We start from the raw sequence: 15,792 nt of genomic DNA on the forward strand, positions 1-15,792 counted from the left end.
ATGAATTATTTGTCCATTAATTTAAGGGGAATACGAGATTCCAAAAAGGCGGATTGGGTTAGGGGCTTGAAAACATCGCACGGAGCGCATTTCGTCGCGATTCAAGAAACAAAGGTGCCAGGTAATATAACTTTTTTGGTAAATCGATTATGGGGTAGATCGTTATTTGAGTTTGATGCGGTAGAATCAACGGGCAGGTCAGGGGGTTTACTTACTATTTGGGATCCATCGATTTTTGTAAAATCCGGGGTAGTGAAGAACAGGAATTTCTTGGCGGTGTTTGGGAATATGACAAGTTCAGGAGATTTAATAGCTGTTGTGAATGTATACGCACAAAATGATCCTGGAGACAGACGCATTCTCTGGGCTGACTTGATCCAGTTAAAAAATACATTTAGTGGGATGTGGGTTTTCTTAGGAGACTTTAACGACGTTAGATGGCAAGAAGAGCGTCTAAACTCAGAATTTGTAGCTTTAAATGCACAACATTTCAACCAATTTATAGCAGAGGCGGACTTAGTAGAGTATCAGATGGGGGGCAGACAATACACCTACAGGGTCGGATAACGGAACTAAGATGAGCAAATTAGATAGATTCCTGGTGTGTAGGGATTTCATGGGGAAATGGCCTGTGGCGTCATGTATGGCATTGTCTAACTTGGCCTCAGATCATTGTCCAATTCTGTTGTCTACGGTTCAAACGGATTACAGGAAGATTCCATCGAGAATGTTCAATTCATGGTTTGAGATTCCGGGGGCAGTGGATCACGTCTTACACTTAATGGGGTCGTTTCATTTTGAAGGCTTACCGGATTTGGCTTTGGATGTAAAGCTGAAGTGGGTTAAGAGAAGACTAAAGGAATGGATTGGAGCAAGAAAAGCGGAAATGGATAATTCGTACACTTTAAAACTAAAAAGGTTAGAAAGTCTAGAAATTGCGGCGGAACAAAGAAGTTTGGAACAGAATGAACTGGAGGAGAGAGCGAGTTGTAAGTCGTATATTCAAGAGGCGGATAGATTAAAAACTATGGATCTGAAACAAAAGTCAAGGGTTAGGTGGGCAAAAGAAGGAGATGAAAATACGAAATATTTTCATGGGGTGATAAACGCCAACGCTAGCAACAACAGAATTCATGGCTTGCATATTGATGGGGTATGGGTTGCGGATCCGCCGTTGGTAAAAGATCACATCTTCTCTTTCTTTGCGGATAAGTTTGTTGAACCGGTGAACTCTAGGCCGGTGTTGTCGTGCCCGTTCTTATCCCAAGTGACATACGAGGAAGCTGAAATTCTGGTTTGTCCTTTCACTTTATCGGAAGTAAAAAATGCAGTTTGGGAATGCGAGGGAGACCGGGCTCCTGGGCCAGATGGAATAAATTTTAAATTCATAAAAAAAATCTGGAATGTCCTAGAGGGAGATTCCGTGAATTTATTCCAACACTTTTTCTCGGCCGAACATTTAAACAACGGGTGTATGTCCTCCTTCCTAGCTCTTATTCCAAAACGGACGGATCCAGGTGGTCTTCACGAATACCGACCGATTAGTTTAATCGGTTGCATCAACAAAGTGGTGTCGAAGGTATTAGTAAACAGATTGAAGGCGGTGATTCATAAACTAGTATCGGAAGAACAAACGGGGTTTTTAGCGGGAAGAAGTATTCTTGATGGAGTGATTATCCTAAATGAGATTATACCTTGGCTAAAAAGAAAGAAAAAGGAAGGAATGATTTTCAAAGTTGACATTGAAAAAGCTTACGGTTCTTTAAGCTGGGATTTTCTCAATTCTATACTTTGTTAAATGAATTTTCCAGCGAAGTGGCGGAACTGGGTCATGTCCATTGTAACGTCGGTCAGAGCGTCGGTCCTCGTAAATGGATCCCCAACACAGGAATTAACTGCTCGAGGGGCCTTAGGCAAGGAGATCCATTGTCTCCTTTCCTATTCGTTCTGGCGATGGAGGCCCTAACAGGAGTCATGAAGCAGGCCTGTGATATTGGGGTATTTAAAGGCCTAGGTTTGTCACAAAATGGGGCTCCGATATCTCATTTCTTATACGCTGATGATGTAATCTTCGTGGGTGAATGGAGTTTCAATAATCTGGTAGTCTTGAAACGCTTGCTTAGATGTTTTTATTTAAGCTCGGGCCTAAAAGTGAATCTGAAAAAGAGTAGTCTTTTCGGGATTGGTTTGGAAGACAATCAGGTTCAATTATTGGCAAATATGATGGGGTGTACAAGAGGGTCGTTCCCTTTTAAACATTTGGGATTGCAAGTAGGAGCCAATATGAATTTAATAAAAAATTGGGATCCGGTGGTGGAAATATTTCGAAGAAGGCTATCGCTTTGGAAGGCTAAAACACTTTCATTTGGTGGTCGTATTACCTTGGTATGTTCCGTTCTTAATGCATTACCTACATATTACTTCTCCTTGTATAAGGCTCCAATGGGGGTAATAAAAAAGTTGGAAAAGATACGTAGAGAGTTCTTGTGGGGGTCAATTGAAGAAAAAGAAAAAATGAAGTGGGTGGCTTGGAAAAATATGATGACACCGAAAGAATTGGGAGGTATGGGGTTCGGATCCCTTAGAGTAATGAACCTAGCAATGCTTTCAAAGTGGTGATGGAGGTTTAAGATAGAAAAGGATAGTCTATGGAGGAAAGTTGTTTGGGAGATCCATAAGAATGCAAGAGGTTGGACCTTTATTCCACTAAAATCATCAATAACGAGCCCGTGGAAGCAAATTTTCAGTATTAAAGAGGACTTCAACACAGCAGGGGTGTGTCTGGAGTCTCTGTTTCGAGGTCGTCCAGGATGTGAAAGTGATATTTATTTCTGGAAAGAAAGGTGGCTCTTTGAGATCCCATTGTGTGAAAAATTTCCGACACTATTTCAGCTTGAAAGACAAAAGAACGCGCTTGTAAAAGACCGTCTGACAAATGGGATTTCCGGACCGGTGCCGGTCTTCTCTTGGTCCTGTTCTCCGTCATCTATATAAGAACTTCTTGAGCTGGGTTCCTTGTCTAATGCCTTGACTAGCTTCCAGTTTGGACAAAACTCGGATATGTGGACTTGGGTGCTAGATAGCTCGGGTTCGTTCTCTGTTTGCAGTGTCAAAGAGTGCCTTCAGAAGCGGTTTTTCTCGAATCTGCAGGTGGATTATGAGTGGAATAATTGGTGTCCTAAAAAGGTAAACTTTCTGATTTGGAGGCTAATACAAGACAAGATCCCGACGTATGCGGCTTTGGCGAGACGGAACATTCTACTCCAAGATGATACCTGTAAGCTGTGTGGTGAAGAGGTTGAATCAGCTTTGCATTTATTTGCATCATGCAGAATCGCGGAACAAGTGTGGGAATTCGTATCTCGATGGTGTCAAATCCAACAGGTCTACGCATTAGAGCTAAAGGATTTGGCGAATATACACAAAAATAATAATGGTTCTCAAAGGTGGAAGAAAGTGGTAAGCATGGTGACCAAAGCAGCCATTTGGGTTATTTGGAGGAGCCGAAACGTGGCGGTATTCGAAGGGAAACAGCCTTGTGTGAACAGGATGAAAGAAGAAATCAAGATGGTTGGATACATGTGGTTAAAAAGTAGGGTCAAGAACGTTAATATCTCATGGGGTGAGTGGTGTAATTTCGATTTACTTAGCATTGGTGTATAATGGTGATGTAATTGTTGTAATTTGGTGATCATCTGGCCAATAGTTTGATTGTCCAGGTGAATATGGAATAAAAAGTTTTTATTGATCTTTCAAAAAAAAAAATTGCTTCATGCAGGAGGATAATAAAAACTAGATCCATTCGTGCCGATTGATATCCTCATGGATATTCATGTGGTCCCGTTATATCATTTAGTTAATAAATTCCTAACTTTTAACAATAGTTAAAAAATTCCTAACTTTTAACAATATAAAGAGTAAACTATCAAAATGGTTCTTAAGGTTTGGTCACTTTTAGCATTTTAGTTCAAAACTCAAATCTTTTGAATCTGTATCCATGTAGTTTGAATTTATTGTCATTTTCATCCAAAATCAAAATCTTGTCAGATTTTGGAGTTAATGTCTAATTTTTTTTTGTCTTTTTCATCTCTTTTAATAAAGGGTAAAATAGTCTTTTAGCGTTTTATTATAACAGATTAAAAAATCTAACCATTTTGCCTTTCATTAAAAGTAAGGAAAAAGATTAAAAAAAAGTTGGATGTTAACTGAAAAATTTGATCAGATTTTGCTTTTAGATGAAAATGATAACAAAATTGAAACCATAGGAACCCATATTCAAAAGATTTGAATTTTGGACTAAAGTGCCAAAAGTGATCAAATCTCAAGAACCATTTTAACAGTTTACTCCAATATAAAAGATCTCATGCTTCATAATACTAAGACTAAGAGTATATCTTTTTATCAAAATAAATAATTTAGTTATAAAATATATTAATATGAAAAGTGAGACTCTAAAGCATTTAAGGATACTTAGTTTTAACAATAAATTCATTGCTTAGGGTTTAGGTTTTGTGACATATGATCGTGTTCTTTTCATGGTCGAAAAATACGAGAATTATGTAAAACAATTGCATGTAGCACATTGATGATTTAGCGAGAGATAGAAAGATAGTGAAGTAGGCAGTTATCTAATTCGCTGAACGAAACATATAAATAATCAATGAAGTTTTTTGAGTTGTATATATAATATATAACATCAATGTAAAGGTGCACAAAATCAAGTTTTTTTTTTTTTTTCTTTCAAAACCGGTTCTGGTTTCAATCATTGAGTCAATAATCGAGTATTGATAGATTGAAACCAGCTTTAAAGAGGGAAGTGATTGTTTTGGTTTTGGTTTCAGTTCGGGGTTTTTTTTTTCAGGGTAGGACACAACCGGTTTCTAATCAAGATATGAATGAATAATCAGGTAGAGTCAGTTACAAAACCAGTTCCGGTTATGAGGCCGGTTTTTTTCATCTCTACATTGGTTTTTTTAAACGATAAATTTGGATTATTGACGGACCACTTGAGTATCATCGTTTCTCGAGCGGAACCACCCGATCATATCCATCTTCACTAGGCAATAATGCTTATACATCAATTCAGGAAAAAACTCAATAAATCTAGAAACTCCCCCCCCTGTGGAAATCGAACCCGAAACCTAATGATCTCAAAGTTTTATCCCACCGCGAAGATGCCACTAGCCTATAATGCCATGAACCCCTCTACGTTAGTGTTATGACATAAGGTTCACCTTTAATTGTAAAATTAAAAATAAAAAAATTGTAATAAGAAATGGATTCGAATGATAATATTTTATGTCCTAAGGCTATGTGTAGTCACAAAGCCCCATAAAGCTCTTTGATGGGGGTTATACGATAAGTGGCGGAAAAGTGTAAGAGAGGACTTTATTGGGGGTTATATCACAAGAGGGTGTAATGGTAAGAGGATTATATAACCCCTTCAATTATACATAAATATGTATGTAAATATATGTGTGTGAGTGGGGAAGGAAAGGGCATGGCTTGATAATTTTCATGAGGAATCAAAAATCAAACCCCATAGCGCCGGCTATAATGGTATTTCCGGACTTTGGGGACGCCATACCCCTCTCCTTTTTTTTTTGAACGACAACTTCACTTTATATATATATATATATATATATATATATATATATATATATATATATATATAGGGGAATGATGTATAGAAAACCCACTTTAATTTAGAAAACCCGGGAAACTCAAAGCTCCCGATATTTTTTTTTTTTTTGAAAAAATTTACACATGTTATATACATGTTTTTAAGGGGTTTAGGCAAAAAAAAATCAAAAAAGAGCCGAGTAGATATTTTAAAAAAAATAAACAAGTTTTGGTGTAACACATGTTACATTCATCTGACATATTTGTAACATGTGTTACACCAAAACTTGTTTATTTTTTTTAAAATATCTACTCGGCGCTTTTTTGATTTTTTTTGCCCAAAACCCTTAAAAACATGTATATAACATGTGTAAATTTTTTCAAAAAAAAAAAAAAACATCGGGAGCTTTGAGTTTCCCGGGTCTTCTAAATTAAAGTGGATTTTCTATAGATACTTAGATTATATATATATATATATATATATATATATATATATATATATATATATATATATATATATATATATATATATATATATATATATATATATATAGGATGAGGATCATTACAGAACACTAACTATTGCGAGAACAAAAAGAACAACTCTAAAACACTAAATTTTGGGATTTAAGTTTGATGTTTTTTTAAATTTTATGTTTCTTACATTCATATGTGTAATATATATGCATAAAAACCATATTTTTTTACCTACACGTAGCTTACATACATGTTGGTAATTTAACCTACACATAACCTACATATGTGTAGGTTATACAAAAAGTAAAAATTTTCCATATTTCATTTTGAATTCTAGTGTAAGAAACAATAAATCTTACATTTACAACATTTACTTTTTAGGTTTTTAGGATTGAAAAAATAGGCGATTCATTGTGTTCTGCGTGTTCTCGCAATATTTTGTGTTCTGCACAGAACCTCCCCTATATATATATATATATATATATATATATATATATATATATATATATATATATATATATATATAAAGAGCCAGCAAGAAACTGGGAACAAACAAGAACAGAACAGAAAACGCACACAAAACACACATTACAACAAGTTAACAATATTGAACTCCATCCAGTCTTCCCACGCGAGGGCCTTCATCTTGGTTCTATTGATGATCCAGGAAAAGACGTCTTCCTTGATAAGGTCGACCGTCTTCTTAACCGGAACAAAAGTATCTTCGAACTTCTTTAGATTTCTCGCTCCCCAAATTCTCCAAACCGACGCCATACCAACCGTGTACACAATGCGTTTCCAACCTTTACTTCCCGGGCTTTCCTTCAAGATATCTATAAGGTCCTTCTACTTACTGCAATTGACAGGGAATTTGATACGCATCCAGGTTAGCACGTGCCACCAAATGCACCTAGCCCACAAGAAATTGAGGAATATGTGGTCAGGATCTTCGATCTGAATTCCGCCCCGAGAGCAAAGGGTATCCGACAAAGCAACACCCCGATGAGCCAACCCAGACTTCGACGCAACACTGCCCCAAATCGCCCGCCATGGCAGAAAGTTTTGCTTCGATGGAGCCTAAGAATTCCAAAAAAATTCCTTGTTTTGATTCGGTTCCCCATACCGGCTGTAAGGATATCGGCCCGAACCTGTTTGGCCGAGAAAAGGTCTCCGGAGTCATTGACCCACTTCCATCTATCTCTTTTGTCTTCTAAAGTAACTTGCCTCAATTTATTCATAAGCATCCCAATTTACGCCCATTCCTTCGTAGAACTCGGGTCCCGAACCCACTCCCATCTCCACAGTCTAAAGCCATCCACACATGGAGCATAATCCGCAACTGAAGCGTATTTGAGTTTAGCTAAGCTGAAGATTTTCGGGTAAATATCTTTTAGTGGCCGTGTGGACAGCCACGTGTCCAACCTGAACCGGACATTACAACCATCGCCAACTTCCGCAATAAGCTTCTCTTGAATACGAATCCCAAGCTTCAAGAGGTCCTTCTCCATGCATCCTATATCTTTCCAAACTCCCGGGATCGTCTTCTTCAACGGGATCAACTTAGTCGCGTTCCTCGTCTTGTGAATCGCAAGAACTACCTTAGCCCATAATTGGTTAGGATGCCTCTTATACAGCCACCGCCATTTGGTCAACATACCTTGGTTAAAGTCTTGGATCCCCCCATACCCATACCACCTCCTTTCTTCGAATGAACCAAGAGGTTCCATCTAACCCAACAAATTTTATGACCCGACCCGGTTTTACCCCATATAAAATCCCTGCGAATCTTATCAGGCTTGTTGATAATAGCCTTAGGAGCAAGAAAAAAAGAAAGGTAATAAGTGGGGAGGCTTCCCAAAACCGATTTTGCCAGCGTCATCCTCCCCGCGAAAGAAAGGTGCCTAGCCTTCCACTTGGATAGTTTATTATGGAATTTGTCGATAACGGGTTGCCAAAAACGAGTTTTCTTCATATTCACGCCAATAGGGATACCCAAATAAAAGAACGGGAACGAACCAGCATCGCAGCTAAGCATTTGGGCTAAACGAGACACCTCACTATCTTCCACCCTGACCCCAAATAGTTTACTTTTCCGATGATTCACTTTGAGACCGGTAACGAGATTGAGCCATCTCAACATGCGATTAAGACCTACCACATTTTGCTCCGACCATTCCCCTATGAAAATAACATCATCCGCATAACAAAGTTAGGAGATAGTCGGACCACCGTTCGGAAGTTAGTCTCCTTTAAACAAACCCAAATCACGCATCCTCATCATAAACATATTAACAACTTCCATAGCGATAATGAAAAGAAAAGGGGAAAGGGGATCTCCTTGTCTCAAACCCCGTTTAAACTTAAATTCTTTCGTTGGAGACCCGTTTATGAGGACCGAACCCGTCCCAGAAACAAGACATCCCTTGACCCACTCAATCCATTTAACAGGAAAGGCCATGTAATTCATCATTCGGCATAAAAATTTCCAATTGAGCGAGTCATACGCCTTCTCGAAATCCACTTTAAAGATCAAAAGCTTCGTCTTTGACTTCTTAGCCCAAGCCACCATTTCACTCACAACTAAAGGACAATCCAAAATATTAAGACTCCCAACAAAGGCCGATTGCGTGGGCGAAATAACATCATTAATCACCTTCTTCAAACGGTTCGCAAGGACTTTTGAAATGATTTTATAAACCGAGCCGACTAACGAAATTGGCCGGAAGTTGGACAAATCCTGTGGGTCTTTTAATTTAGGAATAAGGGCAACAAAGGAGGGATTGCAACCATCATTGATCACCCCGTTCGAATGAAAGTCCCCTATTACCGCCATAATTAACGGTTTCAAAATTTCCCAAAACAACTTGTGGAACTTCATAGAAAACTCGTCCGGGCCCGGGGCTTTACCGCTATCACACTCAAAAATAGCCTCTTTAACTTCATCAACAGATAACTGGGTACAAAGAGTCAAACCTTGCTGAACGGAAAGAGAAGGCAGCCCTGTGTTTGCGATATAAGGCCACCTTACGAATGGTAGCTCTAAAAACGCGTAAGGAAAAATAATAAAAAGAAAGAGAGAAAGATGTCGGTGATAAAAACACAAGTAAACTAAACTTCCAAGATTCGTCAGCTGTTGGTCAAAGCAAAGCAAAGCAATACACGAGCGGCTGGCCTTTTTATCATTATTATTCCACCACCGTCGCCAACCACCACCATTTTCCTCTCAGTTTCTCTTCCACCGCCACCGTTCCAACAGGTATCTCTCATAACATATCTATGTATATATCCATCGGTTCATGCTCTCTTTATGCTTCTAGATCTTCATTTCCTTACCTTTTTCTGCTCACTTTTTGCTCGTTTCTTCTTTTTAAACATTAATAATTTACTGTTACGATTCCCGATTCTCTTTAATCTTCTTCTTTTTTTCTATAGTACGGACAACTATTTATTTTTTCGTATAAAGTTGATGATTTTTCTCCTGTGTGTGCTTGAATCGGAAGCGCTAATGTGTATTCAAACCCTAATTTTATTCTCGATTCGTTTTGTTCTGTTTTTGTGCTATAAGAATTTGCAAACCCTAAATTAGGGTTTTGTTTGTAACTTGTTTTTTAACTAGGGTTTAATTAGATACATTTGGGCATATATGGTGGGTTTGATGATTTATGTGTAAAACTAAAATTAGTTGTGATATAAATAACTAGGGTTTACGGTTGATCGGTTTTGTGATTTTTTTTGTTAATAAATTGCAGGAGTTGGTTTAAGTTTCTGAATTGCGGAAACAATGGATAAGAAGGTCGGTTCAGATCAGTTTGGGGTGGGTGGGGATGTTTGTTGCAAAATAGTTAAGAAACTGGATATGGAAACCGAGGAGGATTTTTGTTTGTTGTCGTCGCCTTCGTCGATGGTTGATAATGGTGGGTTTGGCTTGCGGCCGATTACTCCGGAATCGAACAAAGATGGTTCGGAGGTTACGTCTTGCTTTACGTCACCGTTGACATTGGTGTCATCACATATGAATGTAGATGACGATGAGGGTGACAACCCGAGTACGCCAAAAGATGTTGTTTTTGACCCTTTTGCCCCTGGTCCAGACAGCTTGATGCTGGCTCCTCGTAGCGTGAAATATCTTCAGGAGTCACGGAATTATGTTGAAAGGAGGCTTAATTTTAACTCGATGAAGACCAAAAATGACGAAAGTGCCCTTGAGGATGATATGTTGTTAGTGGAGGCTGTTTATGACTCTCTTTTGGAATGCATTATATCTAAGCAGGCCGAGGATATCCTTGGTGAGATCTCAGCCGTTGATTCTTCTTCTTCTTCAAGTCCTGATGCAGTCATGACACCTTTTGGTCCCCGTCTCACTGGTATCGCGGAGACTTGCCCTGATGCGCCTTTGAAGCCTGTTGTTAAGAAATCAAGGTACATTGATCACAGTTTGTGCAGAAAGCTTGAACTTGACTTTGCAGTATAAACATAATATTATTATCTTCTCCTAAGTATGGGTAGTTTGTAGTGATAATGAAAGGCTAACCTTATTTTGCTTCTAGAATTAGTAATGTTGATTCTCATAGTTTTATGTACTCTTGTGGTTAAGTTAAGTTGAGAATGTTGTTTGTATGGATGTCATATTGTATCGCTGATCTAATACTTATATCGATTGCAGAAAATTGTTTTATGTTTATTTGTCAGTTTATTTTGTTAGATTGTGTTTATTGGTTTGATGTTGTATCAACACTGAATTAGCCATGGCTTATCATTCATTGTTGGCTATAGTTTGTTTTCTTTTGCAACAAATGGAGTAGCTAATTTTGGTTTCATGTAAAAGCTAAATTCCCACAACTACATATTATAATGATGGGCACTATACAATTGGGACTAAGCGGCCTAGGCCACATGGTGTGGCTTAACGCCATCCCGTCACCTCAACATTTATGGCGCCCCAGGGCGTTAACCACCATCTCGTCAGCTGTAAAAGGGGGCACTATTTTTTTTTCCACCACCGTGCTAACGAGCAAGATTGAAGGGATCGAGGGTGAATGTTGGTCAACTATCCGTTGATCAACGGATGCTTTTTTTTTTTTTAAATAAGTTTTAAATTTATAAATTGCCTATAAATACCTTACATCTTTTTTATATTTTTCATCTCTTTTTCCTTTACTCTTTATCTAAAATCTTTACACTTTTTTTTTCATAATCACACAATGTTTCCCAACAACCAAAACGTGTGGGATCCTGTAACACCCTAGTTATTTTATATGTAAATACCACAATTAGATGTGTAGTTAAGACCACACATATTATATAAATGCGGGTTTATTTAAAACTTTTACAAATTATAATTTATTCTACATAACGTGATCGAAGTTCGTTGTTTAAAATTTACAACGTGGCGAAGTGCGGAAGCATGTAACTGTATCGTGTTCGGTTCTTCGTTGAGCTTGATCGTCTTCCGGCTTCCACAAAGTACCTACATTTCATAAAAACATGAAATGCTTTAGTCATACGGGATTTAAAACGTATCTAAACAAGTCCGGGAAACAAAACTGATCAAAAATACATTTTGTACAGGGTCCACCGTAAATTACGGTGGACACCGTAATTTACGGTAGTCCTTGTTTTGATTTGTTTCCATCGTAAATCAGGAGTGTTTCACCGTAAACCATTTCAGGTCCACCGTAAATTACGGTGGCACCGTAATTTACGGTGGCACCTGCATCCCACCTTTTCATTTTGCCGTAATTTGACACGAAATCTTTCGTATCTTTCAAACCGCTTATCCGTTTGATCTACCGTTTCTTCCTACATGTTTGTAATTTAATTCTCCATTATATGGAGTTAAGATCTGACATCCGGATTAAATAAAATTGAGACTTTTAAGCCTTCGGCTTATTATCTTTTCAACAATATTCGACCCGACTATGTGATTATCAAACAAACATGTTTGTTTGACCACCATTCATCATGAACCCTTAAATTCTAATATTGTCAATCATATTAAGTACTGAACACGGGTTTCTACACAATTATTTACCCGTTTTCGTTTAAAATCTTATTTTGACCCGTTAAGGGTATTTACGACCATTTTAGCACGGACGGTGCTCATTTCTCATGTACCTCATAGTTCCACCAATTTGTTATTAGCTAGTCTTCCACCACAACTATGGATGTGGTGGATTTAACGAAATGGACTATTTATTCCGAGTTTAATCCTACGGATGTGTTATTTTTGCGGCAACACACAATTTAAGCATTTAACTCTTGAAAGTTTATGTCTATAACTTTCATGCGCGTCTAAAGGTTACAAGATCGTAAGATAAGTTCCTAAACAACCTTTATAAGTTGTTTGCTCAATTTACCCTTCAAGGGCATTTTAGTCGACATTAGCCCCTCATTTACTACGAGGGGCTTTCACTACCTATTTGACCAAGTTGGTATGTTAACTATAATCGTATGCATACGTACCTGGCTAGGGTCAACATATAGACCCAATTTATACCTTGCTTTTATCATCACACTTAGTGTGGGCGAAATTAACTGAATCGCTAATCGCTCCTGTTAACACAAGACTTGACAATCGCATTAGTCGATATTGTCAAATAGTGTTATCACCACCATTTGACCCGTTCGGCCTATATGCCCAACGTTGCCTATTAAATCAAAAACATGGTTTTTGACTTCTAATTCATACATCCATCCCGTCCCGGATTTCATTACCGAATCCCCCTTTTTGCCATAAACATGGTTTTTATCATCTTTATATGTTCCGACTCGTATCAATCACGTCGGAAATCCATATTTTCAATATTAGCATTATTGCATCTATAACGTATAGAATGAACAAGTAATCTACACAATTATGTAAGTTTCACTTACCTTGCATCCGAGCTACGCTTTTCTTCCATGCTTGACTTGTTTGACCCGCTTTCACTCCAAGTTTCCACCTAGCTTGTTACGCGTCAAACTATCATCATCGTTTTCAAGGTGGTTAGTTTAATCATATTCTAATACGATTATTCCACCTTATACATTTCATATCAAAATTGCTATTTATCGTATTATAGGTCAGTTTGACCTTTTTAATAGTCAAATGCCCATTAGTATACTAATTTGCATTTTCGAGTTATCAACTAGTTTTAGCACTCTTTAACTACTCGGTAGGCGTTATCTTTAGACCTCCGTTTTAACCAAAGTTCTATTCGCGTTTAACACATTTAGAACTCTCTTTAATCACTTTTTGCATAATAGTCGAAACATCACAACTAGGTGTTTTAACTACAAAATTCTAGTTTCGAGCCTTCTTTGAGGCATTTCAACGAACACCTTAAGGGCAGAATTTTACATGTTTATTTATCATGTCTCTAGCTTATCTCTTACCCCAAATTTCACATAAATTAACCATCTTACAAAGTGGTTAACTTCTATAATTTCTGAATTCACTTCAAAATCGTCAATTTACACTAGATCAACAATCTATTTCCTAGTGTTCATCATATTAACATAAAACCCACTTAGCTTATCAATGGATCATCATAAATCTCATGGTTTTTCCAACAATCTAACATGTTATTGACTAGGGTTTACTCCTAGACATCATATTACTTCAAGATTCACTCATGCATGACATAATCAAGCTCAATTTCAGTTTCTTACAAATAACCTAGAATTTTGAGATGGATCAAAACGTCACAATTTTACATACCTTGTGATCCTTTCAACTTGGTGTTCATGAATACGAGCTTGGATTTCGATTTGGGACTGATTTGAACCCTCAATTTGATCAAGTTTGACATGCACAAGGGTTTGGTGGGGAGCCTGTGTCGCCCCCTGTGTTCTTGTACGACCAGACATCCCAAATGGGGTGTTTGGTTTGTTTTTTATTTGTTTTATCAAATTAAGTTTCATTTTTAACAACTTAGGCCCTTCCACTTTGTTCAACTTATAGTTTAGTTGCTTTTAACCTTATTATAAGCTATTTCTAGGCTTGTAACTAACTAGGTTAAATTTCCTAGTTGGTAAATTCTCATTTATTTATACTTTATAATTCTAATATAAAGTTTTATATTTTCGGGGTGTTACAAGTCTACCCCCCTTAAAGAGGTTTCGTCCTCGAAACCTTTTCTTACCTAATTTATTGAGTTTAACTCAATGTATTCGATCCGAGAAATCTTTTAAACATTACTTATACTTTTATCCAATAGTTTGTATTACCAGAAAGGTATGGTAACGCCTTTTTGGTTACTTATTGTCTACATAACTCATACGACATAGTGCAACTTGAAATATCGTAATCTCGTTATTTCCACTAGTTTAGTTAACTTAGCGATATCCATCGCTTTCATATACTATCGAATTCTTTATGAATCCGTTACTTTGAACCGTTTAAAGGTCTTTAGTGAAATCTTTCACTTTTAGCAACAATTTTCTTTTGTTTTCAAATTCATTTATTCGGTTCAGTTATACCGAATCCACCGCTTACAAGCAACCCAATTACTTAAATGACCTTAACCGGTCTCGCTAACTAGACTTATTAGTCCAGTTACTTTTTACCGCTTGCTTAGTTATAATGTGATTCTACTTCACATTACATTTCTTGACCGTGATTGTATTATATCATGTTTAATTTATATCAAAATTTCATTTTCGAAAATATCACTTTTGAATATATCGTCTTGCGTCTATCAGTGTCAAGACTGGTATCTTTCATGCTTACTATTTGAATTCCTATCAGAATTTATGTTTATAAGAACATTATTTCTTACTAAAACCGAAGTTTTAGTTTTAGGATCTTTTCTTTATCTTGTGTCAATCATCCATACCGGGATATTGACAGTCCATAATTTAATCCTTTACAGTCTTAGTTTTTATGCGGGGATTCTTAACTGGTTTCCTTGCTTTATTCCATCTAACCCGTAGGTTTATCACTTAGCCTCATGGGCTATTTTCGATTAGACATTCACCTCTTTAAGGCGAAGTCCTTATAACTTCTTTCTAATCATGACCCGTGGGTCGTTTTGGCCCAATAGACCTTTTGCTCTAATTAATACCTCGTAGGTTATGATGATCCCGTAGATCATCTTTTATTCGAGTCTTCCTTCAAATGTGTATACATTTATATACGCATACGGCGTTAAGGCACCATGTTTTTTTTTGTTTAACATCATTTATTATCGTTTTGATATTATCTTTGACCTTGACCGTAGTCTAAGGCTACATTCGTTTCTTTTCGGGCACATTTTCCGACTTTATGATTCCTCACGTCATTTATGCGTCGGTTTATCTTATGCTCACCATTATCCAGTTTACATACATTCGTGTTTGATTATGTCCCATTGCCGGGCTCATTATTCTCTTGCATTTAACACTACCTTTATCTGGCTAGTGTTCATTTGTGCCATTCGGCGTTATATTGTATTCAACATGTTTGACATATTAATGTGAAATCCATCACTTATAAACAATCAATTTTTATTCTTTATTCGACCCATTCGACTTCGAATAGTCGAACATATTTACTCACAATTTCTATATACGAGATTTTATAGTCATAACTCGTAATCCAAGTTACTTTGATCTTTCAACCCGCGTTCACGTCTCTTGGTTTACGCATGTGTTTAATTCTTACCCATCCACCGGGTGTTTTACCGAAGTTGTTATTATTGCAACCCTCCCGGTATGCATTAAGACCTCGCTTCG

The 15,792-nt window shown here is 37.3% G+C and overlaps 3 protein-coding genes and 1 long non-coding RNA gene across 4 annotated transcripts; 3 read left to right on the forward strand and 1 right to left on the reverse strand.

Moving 5' to 3' along the window:
* LOC110888680 lies at positions 1-567 on the forward strand. Its single transcript, XM_022136193.1, has one exon. The coding sequence runs from the start codon at positions 1-3 to the stop codon at positions 565-567; it is 567 nt and encodes a 188-aa protein (XP_021991885.1).
* A 2,493-nt stretch (positions 568-3,060) lies between these two features.
* Positions 3,061-3,663, forward strand: LOC110888678. Its single transcript, XM_022136192.1, has one exon. The coding sequence runs from the start codon at positions 3,061-3,063 to the stop codon at positions 3,661-3,663; it is 603 nt and encodes a 200-aa protein (XP_021991884.1).
* A 5,404-nt stretch (positions 3,664-9,067) lies between these two features.
* On the forward strand, positions 9,068-10,780 carry LOC110890895 (unknown protein 1-like). The gene is made up of 2 exons (XM_022138541.2): positions 9,068-9,355; positions 9,849-10,780. The coding sequence occupies exon 2, from the start codon at positions 9,881-9,883 to the stop codon at positions 10,568-10,570; it is 690 nt and encodes a 229-aa protein (XP_021994233.1). The 5' UTR covers positions 9,068-9,355; positions 9,849-9,880; the 3' UTR covers positions 10,571-10,780.
* A 727-nt stretch (positions 10,781-11,507) lies between these two features.
* LOC118484255 lies at positions 11,508-13,994 on the reverse strand. Its single transcript, XR_004873054.1, has 3 exons — positions 13,799-13,994; positions 12,562-13,060; positions 11,508-11,566 (listed from the first exon to the last, which is right to left on the reverse strand). It is a non-coding gene; the product is annotated as an uncharacterized LOC118484255 (long non-coding RNA).
* Between the last annotated feature and the right edge of the window lie 1,798 nt (positions 13,995-15,792).

Source organism: Helianthus annuus, chromosome 11 (genome assembly GCF_002127325.2).
Source record: "Helianthus annuus cultivar XRQ/B chromosome 11, HanXRQr2.0-SUNRISE, whole genome shotgun sequence".
Lineage (NCBI taxonomy): Eukaryota > Viridiplantae > Streptophyta > Magnoliopsida > Asterales > Asteraceae > Helianthus > Helianthus annuus.